We start from the raw sequence: 12,435 nt of genomic DNA on the forward strand, positions 1-12,435 counted from the left end.
TATCCATCTGCTGACCTCATCTGATCTGAAAAGCCCCAAGCGGTAAGTTGATTTGGTTTTCAAAATATTTGGGGTTGAAGGATTTGATAAAACTGTTCTTTGATTTAGGAAGGGGAAAAAACATGCAAAATTAGATTAATAAAAATGTTTATTATTATTTAAAATTTGGGTCAATCTAGAATTATTAGGCTATAAACCAGTGAAATCTGATCTCTGATTTGTTGCAGTCACCCTCTGGCTTTAAAGGGAACAAGGGCAGATTCTGTTCTTTGCCCCCCTGGGTCAATCCAAAGTCACTGACTGACTAAACTAGCTGTACTCTGTTAGACCTGAAGTTCTCCTGTCACAACACCTGAAGTGATGTTCAAGTTTTCTATAAATGCGCATCATTAAACCTATTTAATTAGCATTACTTTTAATATGCAATGAATATGAACTTGAGCACACTCCGGGAGACAGCAGAGGACAGGAAGGCCTGGCATGCTATGGTCCATGGGGTCACGAAGAGTCGGACACAACGACTGAACAACAACAACAACAACTTTTAATATACACAACTGGACTTGAGACAAGTAATTTATCTTCTCTGGGGCACAAAGTTTAAACACATATTTTTCCAGTGGCACACTTTCCAAACAAACCTATTTCTGTTCTCATTATGTGTACCAGTTTTGTACCTACTAACACTAGAGCATAGACTCATGATGGACCTGGAGAATAGACTCATGATGGACCCGGAGCATAGACTCATGATGGACCCATTGGGGTGACAGATTTACTATCTGGTATTAACAAATCTAACAAATTTGCTAGTTTTGAAATGTTAACCATTATGGTATTTTGGAGCCAGGAATTCATAGTACACCGCAAAACACACAGATTTGTGGTATCTGTTAAAATATTAATTTCCCGGGTGGAATAGAATGTTTTGAAGTTAAGGTGGCTAAAATATATGCCAGCCACCAGGTCCTGTGAAAACTGCTCAACTACCCTGTTATGATGAGCTATGCTATTATAACTGTACTTATTTTCATCTGAAAAGTGCTGAGTAGTAAGCAACTGTAAAATTCAGTGTCAGAAAAATCAGCTCCAGATCCACTGGCCTGTTTGTGCTTTGATTCACACAAATGTTCTTGAGTGAATACTTAATGTTGTACAGTATAGAAATATTTATTTCTCCCACTGTCATCATACTGGAATTTGGGGTCATCCCATTAAATTGCTTGGCTTTAGGTTTAGGACTGACAAAATAAAGTACTTCTTCACATAATGCTTACTTGTGGAATTCCCTGTCACAGGATGTGGTGATTATCATTAGCTCAGGTGGCTTTTAAAAACAACTGGACACATTTACCAAGGATAGATCTACCAAAAGCTATTAGTAATGATCACTAAATGGAACCTCTGTGTTTGCAAGCAACATGTCTTTGAATATGAGATGCTGGGGACAAACAAAAGGGAAGAAGGACTGTTACCTCCATGTCTTGGTTGTGAGTTTCTTAGAGGCATCTGGCTGGCCAGTGCTGAAAACAAGAATGATTGATGAAATGGACCAGCCAAGCTCTTCTTGTGTTCAAAAGGAAGTGTGCTCAGAATTTTGCCCTCCACTGAAATAACTGGGGAAGACTTCATGTGATAAAAAGCATTCAGTATGTGGAAGGAGCAGTTTGGTTGGGAGCAATTCACTTTTGATTGGCGGTTCCTTGACTTCTGACTTCCAATTAACTGTTTTATGGGAAAGGAATTTAAGGTACCTCTCTTTGACTTTAGATATTTCTAAACATATTTCAGATCTATCTCCCTCCAGAATCCCTGTATAAAAATATTTGGCAAAATGCCATGATATCTAACATCAAATACGGAACACAGGATGAATTTTCGATTCCTAAAGTGATATTATTAATTTGCAATTCTAAAAAACCTGAATGTGGGATGTTTGAAAAAGGTGATGGAGTGGCACGCTTTAATTCCTTTGTCTCATTGCAACTTGGAAAGTAAAACAAATACCATTATATTTAAACAATTAATATATTATTGGATTTTGACAAGAAGGAAGAAAAATCTTAACTTTTCACATTTTAGCTCTGGGTGATTTCATGGATCATAAAAATTAGCCCACAATTTGGGATGCAAGAAAACAGTTCCTGTGAGAAAACATGGAGCAACTGTGCAATGGACAGGAGGTAATTTCTCCTGAACGTTTACAGTAATTTCATACAATCAGTAGTTCAGTTGCTCCATTTATCACCTGTCACAAATTGGCCTAGAGAATCCACATGTTGGACCAGTTCAGGGCCTATTTAGTGATGCACTGGAACTAGCTTTGTGTGTGAATACTGATTTTGTGTATGAAGTGTGTGTGCGCGCGCGTGTATCTATATAGATATATACACAGCATATGGTTCCTACATCATTCTCTTTATTTCCTCTGTCTCAGAATTGGGAGTGGATACATAGCATCTCAAGGTAAACACTTTATGAGTCTTCTAAATCCAACCACCCCATCTGTTAATACTGTGAACTCAGATAGTGAGTGCTGCCAACACAATTGTAGCCAAAATGAGGCCGCTGAGTAACAAGAGGGAGATATCAGCAGGCTTGGGGAAACAGTGAAGTTTGCAGAAGTATTTAAAATATTTTTATTATTATTATTTTTTTAAGCGAAGGAGACCAACCGCCCCCCACCAAAAAAACAGAGGGACCAAGTATTCTTAATGGTTTCAGCCTTCATTAAATGTAATTTCTTACCACTAGTGCAGCAGATCATAATGGCTGCTAATTTAGACAAGTTTATTTTGCATAGTTCAACAAAATGAACTATGGTATATTAGAAGCCAACTGGTGTGATGTGGTTGTCTCCTTGCTGATAGTTTACATCAACAAAAATGCATCTATCAAACAACACAAGGAATCATGATAGGTGTCATGTTGATTGAGACTCAGAAAGAGATCTTTGAATAACACTCCAATAGACAAGGTAGCCCACCCTCAGACACAGAGACAAGACCACACTGTTATCAGCTTGGAATAACAGGAATTTTCTGGTTCCAGACACATAATTTCTAGAGGGTAGCCAGCCAAGTTACTCTATTGCAGCAAAAACAACAAAGTCTTGTGGAACCTTAAAGACTAACAAATTTATTCTGGCATAAGCTTTCATGGACTATACCCCACTTCATCAGATGCATGGAGGGTTATGCAGTTACAGAGACTAGTCCATTCATATGGACTAGAATCTCTACTGCACGCATAAAGAAAATCCCCTCTTTTGCTAGTGTTAAACTGATGTTTTTAAATGAATGGTTAAAGGATGGTAAAAAGTTATAGATCTGTATTAGGTGGTCTTGAGTGCACATTGTACAAGTTGGAGGTTTTCAACCCCTCAGTCCAACAAAGACACCGAAAGGGGAATTTTTAACCCCACGGAAGCGGTTTGATGCTTGGTTTGACGTATAGGAAAGTATTCAGAAGATGGTACCAACGCACGCTCTCTGGGAACTGGTGTCAGCAATTCGAAACCCATTGCGGGGAGGCATTTTCCCTTAATTTCTACGAAAGGCGTCAAATTTGCAAAACTCACTGATAAGAAACAAGATGACATCAAAACAGTGGGAGGGAAGGGAGTGGTCTCTAGTTGTTAGAGCAAGGGTGGAACTGTGGTGATAGTGGTGGGGAATAGAAAAATCACATTACTAGTGTGTGTCATGTATTGTTACACATATATGGCCCCTTGATTTCCTCTGTGCTGTGTGCAACACATTCCGCTGATAACTCATGAGTAGTAATTGTTTCTCTTGTGTGGTCCTTAGAAAGCATGTTATGTGAGGGCCCTGACGACAGCACTTTTAAATTGGACCTGGACATGCAAATGTTCCAAAGACATCTCTACGCTACAGAAATATAAACCGATCTTATATCTGTTTTAATTGTCATATTGGCCACCCAAGCAAGACTAGGAATTGTAGTTCCATGTGGAGATATAGACAAAACTCCCACAGAACTGTAGCTCCTAGGATTCTTTGAGGGGCAAATCATGATTCCTAAACTCGTCTCAGACTTAATATGTGGTGTAGATATATCCTTAGTCTGTGTGTGGCTGAAACCCTAATTGCTTCTTGAGGCACTGGCATTGTCAGCACCAGGTTTTTGAGGGTGTTTGGGCAAGACTCCCTCAGCAAGTCTACCTTCTCGCCCCCATTGCCACCAGCTACTCTTGCTCCTCATTCACTTGACAGGCAGCGGCATCTCCTGCCCCCACTTCTCACCACCATCATTCCCTGGACCAGAGTGAGAGGCAGTGAATGAATAGTGAAGAGGACAAGCAACTCCAAGGGGCTCTTGTCAGTGAACCCTGCTGAAATATGGCCCTTTAGCTGTACCCAGCTATGCCTACCCTTGATGCTGGCCCTGGAGACTAGGTTGTGGAACTTTTCAAACTTAACATTATATATTTGTGGATACCTGGACAAGACTAATATTTTATAACACCTTTCAATATACAAAGTACTTTATGCTTCTTTTTCTGTTTATCCTTATAGCAACCCTTAGAGGTAACTTAGATTATTAAGAGAGAGAAAGGTGACTTTATTTATTTACAGCACTTGTATACTGCTACACATCTAAACAGATTCCAGAGCAGTGAACAACAAGAGATTAAAACAAAAGGTAAAAAGAATGAAACACAATATTAAAATTATTCTTTAAAAAAACAGAGCTCCAATAAAATCGAGGCTGGGAATTTCCCATGGGAATCTCTTTTCCCAGAGTTTCTATACTCATCTCTTAAAAAAAACAAAAACTCTTTTCTTCCACCAGGTTGCACATATCTTCAATAACCAGCCTTACTATATTTAGGTTATACAGCAGATACTTTTCTTTTAGGAAATGTCGTTCAATATAGTGGCTCCATAGGGCTACATGCAGCAGGTATGCCATTCTTCCAAATACCTTCACCTTACATACAATATCAATTCATTTCAATGTTTGATGTCCCTCATTTAAAAAGCTTCTGTTGCATTTTAGAAAATGAAGGCTGAGGTGTGCCAGTCCTTTTGCCAGCAACCTGTGGCTCAGAGGGAAGCTGTTCTATCATCTGACAAGCAAAATAAACTGAGGACATCAGATGCAAATACAACCAACCAACACGTGCTAAAGAGCACACAACTATTATAATTAAACTACTAAACTCTAATATGCATACAAAAGTCATGTAATTTATTACAAATTGTATACATGTATATCATACAGGGGATAAAATCCAAATATACAATGACAGAAGGGTAAGGAACAATAAACCCACCCCAAATAATAATCCAACAACTATATGTGATGTTGGAATGAAAGACAGTAAAGGTGCAATCCTATGCATATTTAGACAGAAAGAAGTCCTACAACTCCCAGCATTCCCCCCGCCAGCTTGGCACAGTAGACTCTAATCATGGGCTCCCAGCTGCTCTGTAAAGAACTAGGGACTGAGTCATAGGGCATACAGGTGGTTGCCACCTTGCAGCCCAGGCACTGCACTATGTCTTCTGATGCAGAAGGAGACAAGGCAGCTGCAGCTTCTCATGTCCATGGGTGCTTCCTGATGAGGCGTCCACTGTGTAATTGCAATGCCTCAAACATGGAGTTTTATGTAGGGTCTGTCCCACTAACTTTATCTTCCCATGTTTTCCCACCACTCCTTTTGTCTTTATTCTTACCACAAAACAAGAACAGCAACAACACCATTAAGGAGAGAAAGACGGAATACCTGCATAATGCCTTTTTACTAGTGCTAGAAGCTGTCTGTTTAGAAGCACCCCTGCCACCCCACAGGTTCAACGGAGGTAGATGGCAGGACCATGGGGGAACAAGTGAGAGGAGCTGTTCCTGCATTGTCTCCTGCTTCAACAGGAGATTTAAAGGTGGATGTCCTGTGCCTGGGCTAAAAAGCAACCATAAGCACAGCTGCCCTAGCACAGCTATGCTGCCAAGGTCCATTAGTAACATTCACACAAGTGAATGCACTCTCTAGATTAAAATGCACTCTTAATTCTCAATTGTGAAAGCATACCCTTATTTGTATTCTTGGAGAAGATCAGCCAAGCTTTCCCATCTTTAAGATCGCTCCTCAAAACTCACAAGGCCCTTGCTATAATCCCTTACAATGCAATCCTATACACATCTACTCTGAAGCAAGCTCCATTAAGTTCAATGGGATTTACTCCTAGGTGAATGGGCATAGGGTTGCAGCCTTTGTCCTTATTCCCAATTGAGAAACTAAGCCTAAATACAATTTATTACATGTGCTTACTTCACCTTTTCCCAACCTGCTGCCCTCCAAATGTTTTGGACGTCAACTCCCATCAGTCCCAGGCAGCATAGCCAATGATCAGGAGTTCTGGGAATTGTAGTCCAGAACATCTGGAGGGCACAAAGTTGCGGGAGGCTTGGCTTACATGCATCTATTTTCACCGGTGTATCTCCCAACCATTCCCCCCTCCCACTTCCTGTGGTTTTTCACCCTTGATTCTCCATTCTCAGTACTGAAATGTAGATTGTTCAGTTCCACACGGAAGAGACCAACCTTTTTCACTTCTGCTTTGTTACTCTGTCAAGTGCCAAGCATATTGCATTATTTTATGTATTATCACTGCATGTATTGTACATCACATAATATTAGTCAATAACAACTAGGATGCTGTGCTTTTCAATCGTTCTGAAAACACCTGTATGAAAAAACAGCATTCAAATGTTGTAAATAAGAACAAAAACAAACAACATACATCGGGACAGGTTGCGATAGGTGCCAACGTTTGCCTTTAAAAAGAACTCCAAATCAAGCCCCGCTTGCACAGCCAGGAGATGGCGGCAGCTCTTTCTCCTCCTGCACGAGAGCTTCCCGCCGCCCTGATAATCTCGGCAGCCATCACTCCTTGGGGCTCTAAAGCTGACTAGGAAATTGCGCGCTTGGCTGCCCTCTCAGCCCATAAATAAGAGAGGCTTATACGGCGGGAACTGGTGTTTCTGCAGCCGAAAGGAGTTACGGCTTATGGATTATTTTTTAAAGGAAGAGACCCCCACTTTTGCAAAATCATCCAAACGTGGACCAGTTTTGAACTGCAATTCCTAGCATGCCTTGCGTAGTTTCCTGTGTTCTCCTAGCAGGAATTTCCCTTGGAAGGAGAGCCCGCAGGCGAGCTAGACTGCCTACAACTCCCAGAGGGCTTTGCAGAATAGGCGTGGCAGCTCCCTTAACCCTCCCTTTACTGGTTCGGTTTAAAAAAATGTAAAGGTCTAATATGCCGTTGGCAAAGTTGCAACTTGTCAATTTTTAATTAAATTAGACAACTCTACTACAAGCCCTGTTTACAGTGTAGCCTGACATATCTAAAAAGGCGACGCTTGCCTCCGTCACGTTATCTGCATGCTAGGAAAAGATCCCTTCCACCTGATGGCAATTTCTGTGTGTCATACAGTACTGCCAGAGAGTATGGGCGAATAAAACAAGATGGCCAACTTACAATTAATTAACTAATTAATTAAGGGCGCGATCCTATGTATGTTTAGACCCTAAAAAAGCTCTACAGTTCCCAGCATGCCCCAGTAAGCATGGCTGGCCAGAGGGATGCTGGGGCTTTTTTCTGTTGAAACATGCATAGGATTATGCCTTAATGTATTAAATCAAGTTATATCTCCAGCTTGGGCATGTTTTAAAATCAAAACTAGATAAAAATGCAGCAGATGCCTTTTAAAATGCCCAAATATGACCAGTAGGACTGTGTTGTATACTCGTCCGATGATAATTATGGGGATCTGAAATGCCAGTAAACTCAAGAGTCTGTCAAATTTCCCTCATGACCATCATACATTTTTTTTGGATCTGCAGCCTGCACTCTGCTGGAAGCAGTAATTTAAACATCATACATTAGCATTCCTTTGGAGATTTCCTCAACCTGGTGCCCTCCAGATGGACTACAAACCCATCATTCTCAGCCAGCATGCTGAGGTTGGAGAAGACTGCTTTGGACTGTGACAGAGTCTGTGTAGGGATGCATATGCAGGGAAGTAAAAGGCTAGGGCCAACATACCTGAAAGGGCACGGCCGTAAGGAATCTCTCTTCTCTCTCCCAAGATAAGGGCCAATCCACACTGGATTTTTTTACTGGTGCTGCAATGTCTGGCTCACTTGCTCAGCCCATGTTGCACTCGCCAACTGGTTGTCCTGATGCTATTTCTCCTTCAGTATTGTTTTTTCCCCCTAATTTTATGATTTCGGGTGGGGTTGGGGTTGTTTTTTTTGGCAATTGTGGTTTTTGCATGCTACTGAGTTATGCGTGCTCCAATCTAGCAGTATTATAACTCTTATGGTGGGAGTGGTTCCAAAGCTCTAGTACTTGTTTTGCAACTCCCTCCCCACAGGCATACACACCCCTTAACCTTTGATGTCAGGTGGCAGGAAGGGATTTGCGGGGAGGAAATCTGTAGCTGTCCTCCTCTTCTCTCCTTTGTTGACAGGGGTGGTTGGTCAGCCATTTGGGGGGAGGCTAATTTTCAATGCCCACTTGCACAGCTGCAAATAACCACACAGTCTTTAAAACCTGCATTCTTGCACAGCTGAGCAGGTGCACATACATTTAATGGACTTAAAAAAAGGAGGAGGAACCTCAAATGGCAGCATGACCTCGCACTTCTCCTGCATTTGCACCACTATACTGTGTCTTGTGGCATGTGCTTGTGCTCTAAAGCACACATGACCTTTCAAACTCCTCCTACTTCTCCAATTACAACTCTATGTACTGGTGTGCAGCACTTGATCACATTATAAACTCAGCAGATACTGTGCTGTATTCATTGACTTGTGACCTCAGAGCAGCACTTGCATGTGAAAAATAATACCAGCACAACCCTAGGTAAGAATCCATTTCCATTACAGCCACAACACCTCCAATTACCATGAACAGGGCAGGGCTGCACCTGTCAGTCCTTCTGTGCAGCAATCTTTTCAGGCTTATCTACAGAATTCTGCAAACTATTTCTCTTTGCAAAATCCTCCTGTAAGTCCCTAGTATCCATCCCTATGAGATTTAGATAGTGGCAGTGGCAGGGACAACACTGTGGGGAGATCATACTCCAGAAGAAAGTACATAATAAATTGCCCATTGGGTGGGTAATGGCTACAGAAGGGAGTGATTTTCCCGCATAAAACCGGCAGGTGTGTAAAAACCACTACTCCCTGCTTCTTTCTTCCAAATTACTCTGTCCCAAAGTAGCTTTTCCTCCAGCAAAAATGACTGTCTGGGCTCTGTTCTGAACATTTGCCTTAATGAGGCAGGCACAATTGTTATTTGATTATAAATAAGCTTACAAGGAGCACCTTGCTATATTTCCCTTGTATAGGATGTAGTTTCCCTACATCAGCCTTCCCCAACCTGGTGCACTCCAGATATTTTGGGCTTCAACTCTCATCAGCCATGCCAGCAAGCCCAATGGTTAGGAATGCTGGGAGTTGTAGTCCAAAATATCTGGAGAGCACCAGGTCGGGAAAGACCTTAGATGCATGAGCATTTTTTGTCGTTCAGTCGTGTCCGACTCTTCGTGACCCCATGGACCATGGCACGCCAGGCCTTCCTGTCCTCCGCTCTCTCCCAGAGTGTGCTCAGGTTCATTGCATCAGCATTATTTAATTATTATTCATTACTATTCATTTCATTTCATTTCAGTGGCTCACTTTCATTTGTTCTGTAGAATGTGTAATATTGTGTTCAACTTATTTTTTACTAACTAGGGAAGAAAGGGTGGAATAAATTCTAATCGGAAGGACAAGCTGGGTGTCATAGGAAGGGTTCAGGGGTCCATGCTGAGTGAAGGAATTCCAGCACATGACAGCTGGACGTCACTTTTCCGTTTATAAGCTTTCAACAGAAACTACCCACACAGTTTGGAGATTTCTTTATAAGCATGTAACCTGTCTTTAAAATACATCATCATTGTCTTAATTTGTATACTGCTTTCCTACAAAATGTGGCTCACAACACAATATAAAGATAATCCCACACCCCTCAATTCAAAGCTGGTTCAGGTTTGTGAGGGGAGAACTCTGCAGACTGTATTCTGTCACATGAGTGACATGCCTTACTTTTCTAGGGTGCTGGCTACTATTATGACAAAGTTGTGTGTTTTTTTATTGTAAAGATATAGAAATGCCACTTTTTGGATTTTACTAGTATTGGAGGTGTTTCGGACTCTGTGTATAGTAGATTTCAGCTTTCTGTCGGCTGTGAAAACACCAAGATTTATACTCTCGTGAGTGAGTCAGGCAGTGAGGCCTAGCTGCCTCAGGGGAATAATAATGAGCTACCTCAGGTCCTTGGGACAGAGAAATGCACATATTGTTAAGCACTTTGCATGTTGGAAGTACATGTAGATAATGAATTTTAGTCTCGTAATTGTTCATTTTCAGAGAAATGGAAACACCCTCACCCTTCTCTTGTTGCATATGCCCGGCATCTGTTTTTTTGTTGCTGCACTGCCATCATTGGCGAATTAAGTTTTCAGACTTTCTCTTCCGTGGCTGAGCAGTAAGGTGGTTGGGCAGAGAAGGAGACTCCACAGCAGACTCACAAAGGTCCAAATCTAAGCATCTTTCACAGGTTTATAAGGTTTATCTGTTTGGGTAGGTCTCTGGGCCTCAAGGTTGTGCAGAAAAGTTGTGGAAATTTCAATTAATTTGATTACATTTTATTCTAGACACTCCCAGTTCTTGATGCCTGGCTCCAAGCCATCCTCCTCTATGGCTCCCAAGAGCATATTGCAGCCCAGCCCAAGAAGAAGCACCCAGAATCGGCCAACAGTCCTGACACGTGCTGCACCATACAAGCAACAAGTAAGTACCATGGGATAAGATGGAGGTGAGGAGGCCAACCCACTCATGGCAAGTGTCAAAAGGTTGGCATGGGCAGGGAGTTGCTGAAGCCAACTGACAGAAAAACTGTGTTGCCATCTTTACTCGTTGTCTCTTGGCATTGAGCCCAGTCAGATTGGAGCTGCTATGCCCGCACCAAAAGAGGGTATGCCTTATAGCAGGTGTGGAAACCTCAGGCCCATGGACTAAATGCAGCCATGTTGGGCTTTCCCCGTGCCCACATGCTCTGGCCCCACCTTTCCCCCAAGCACCAATTATTTTGGTGGTTTCCCAGCTTTTGTGCTGCTCTTCCCCCATTGCTGAAATGCCTCTCCTATGGCTTAGTTACAGGCGGTAAGACTTTTAAGCTTAAATATGCTGATATTTATGTTTGCCCCTCCTCTTTTGCCTGTGGGCCCACCTACCACTGGCATGCAGCTCCCAAGATCTTCTCTGAAATTGAATTTTGCCTTTGGGCTGAAAGAGGCCACCTATCCCAGCCCTTCTAAACCAAGATGCCCGAGGGCCTACAGAATATTGGAGCCAGCCATGCCCCACTGTTCCAGAAAAATTGCCATAATATCTGCTCCTTCCTAGGTGCACTCACCACTGATGCTGAGCCAACCGAAGACCATCACTACTTCTTCCCAGGACAAAAAGAACCAAGCTGTGCCGATCCAACAGGTATTGCCAGGAAACACTCCCCCCACCCAGTCTGTCTATCTAAAATTATTTCTATCTAAAAATTACTTCCGCCTTTAAGGATGGAACTCTCTCAGGGCAGTGAATATCTTCCAAGAATGGAGCAGTATATCATCAGAGGTCTGGAATTCCAAGTTAGAATTTTAGGCCCTCAAGGATGGTAGCAAGATCTTGTATGTGTGTATAATTTATTTTATTTTTACCGCCCCCCCTTGATAAAATCAGGCATCCAGTAATTGAAGTATTATACATAAAACTTAAAAACAAGGCTTTTAAACACATTGAACATAAAAATGTGCAGTGCATAGGACTCAGTTCATCATATTATACAGCACTGAAAGGAGACGTGGATATTACTTTCCAGTTCTGCCCTAACAAACAAGGCTCAAAACTGTGCTGTTGTGAGCCTCCGCAAGTCAAGAACTTCCCTCCCAAAACTTTAGACCGTCTCCAATTTTCCCTCTTATCCTTAATTCAGGAGTTTGCTGATGAAAAGGAACAGGGAGCAATATTACACAAGCCCACAATACTTTGAGGCAAAGTTACTAACAAGAAAGAAAGAAAGAAAGAAAGAAAGAAAGAAAGAAAGAAAAGATCTGGATGGGGTCTGGATGCAGAGCCCTTTGCAACCAGAGGTGGAATCCAGAACTGGCCCAGTGGTGAATCCACATTGGAGCCCAGGAGGTTTGGGGGAAGTCCAAGGCAGAGCCCAGCAATTTCTACCAGGTCAGCAGGCACAGCCCAACAGCTTTTGTCAGGACCAAGGGCAAAGCCTAATGCAAAACCTGTTACCGCAGAGCAGCCTTCCCCAACCTGACACCCTCTAGATGTTTTGGACTTCTATTCCC

General features: G+C 42.2%; 1 protein-coding gene across 5 annotated transcripts in view; it reads left to right on the plus strand.

Annotated features, from left to right (window-relative positions):
- Positions 1-12,435, plus strand: part of FOXP3 (forkhead box P3) — a 22,414-nt gene continuing 9,979 nt past the window's right edge. Inside the window, exons 1-3 of one of the 5 annotated variants that reach the window (XM_084835954.1) lie at positions 1-42; positions 10,732-10,867; positions 11,483-11,569. In XM_084835954.1, coding sequence (XP_084692080.1) covers positions 10,748-10,867; positions 11,483-11,569 — 207 coding nt within the window. In that variant the 5' untranslated portion in view covers positions 1-42; positions 10,732-10,747. Of the gene's footprint in view, positions 43-7,614; positions 8,089-8,452; positions 8,895-10,239; positions 10,635-10,731; positions 10,868-11,482; positions 11,570-12,435 lie in introns of those variants that run through there. The other 4 variants (XM_084835953.1, XM_084835950.1, XM_084835951.1 and 1 more) reach the window with 4 other exon arrangements.

Source organism: Heloderma suspectum, chromosome 2 (assembly GCF_057233095.1).
Source record: "Heloderma suspectum isolate Gila_16-S chromosome 2, 16-S_ref, whole genome shotgun sequence".
Taxonomy (NCBI): Eukaryota; Metazoa; Chordata; class Lepidosauria; order Squamata; family Helodermatidae; genus Heloderma; species Heloderma suspectum.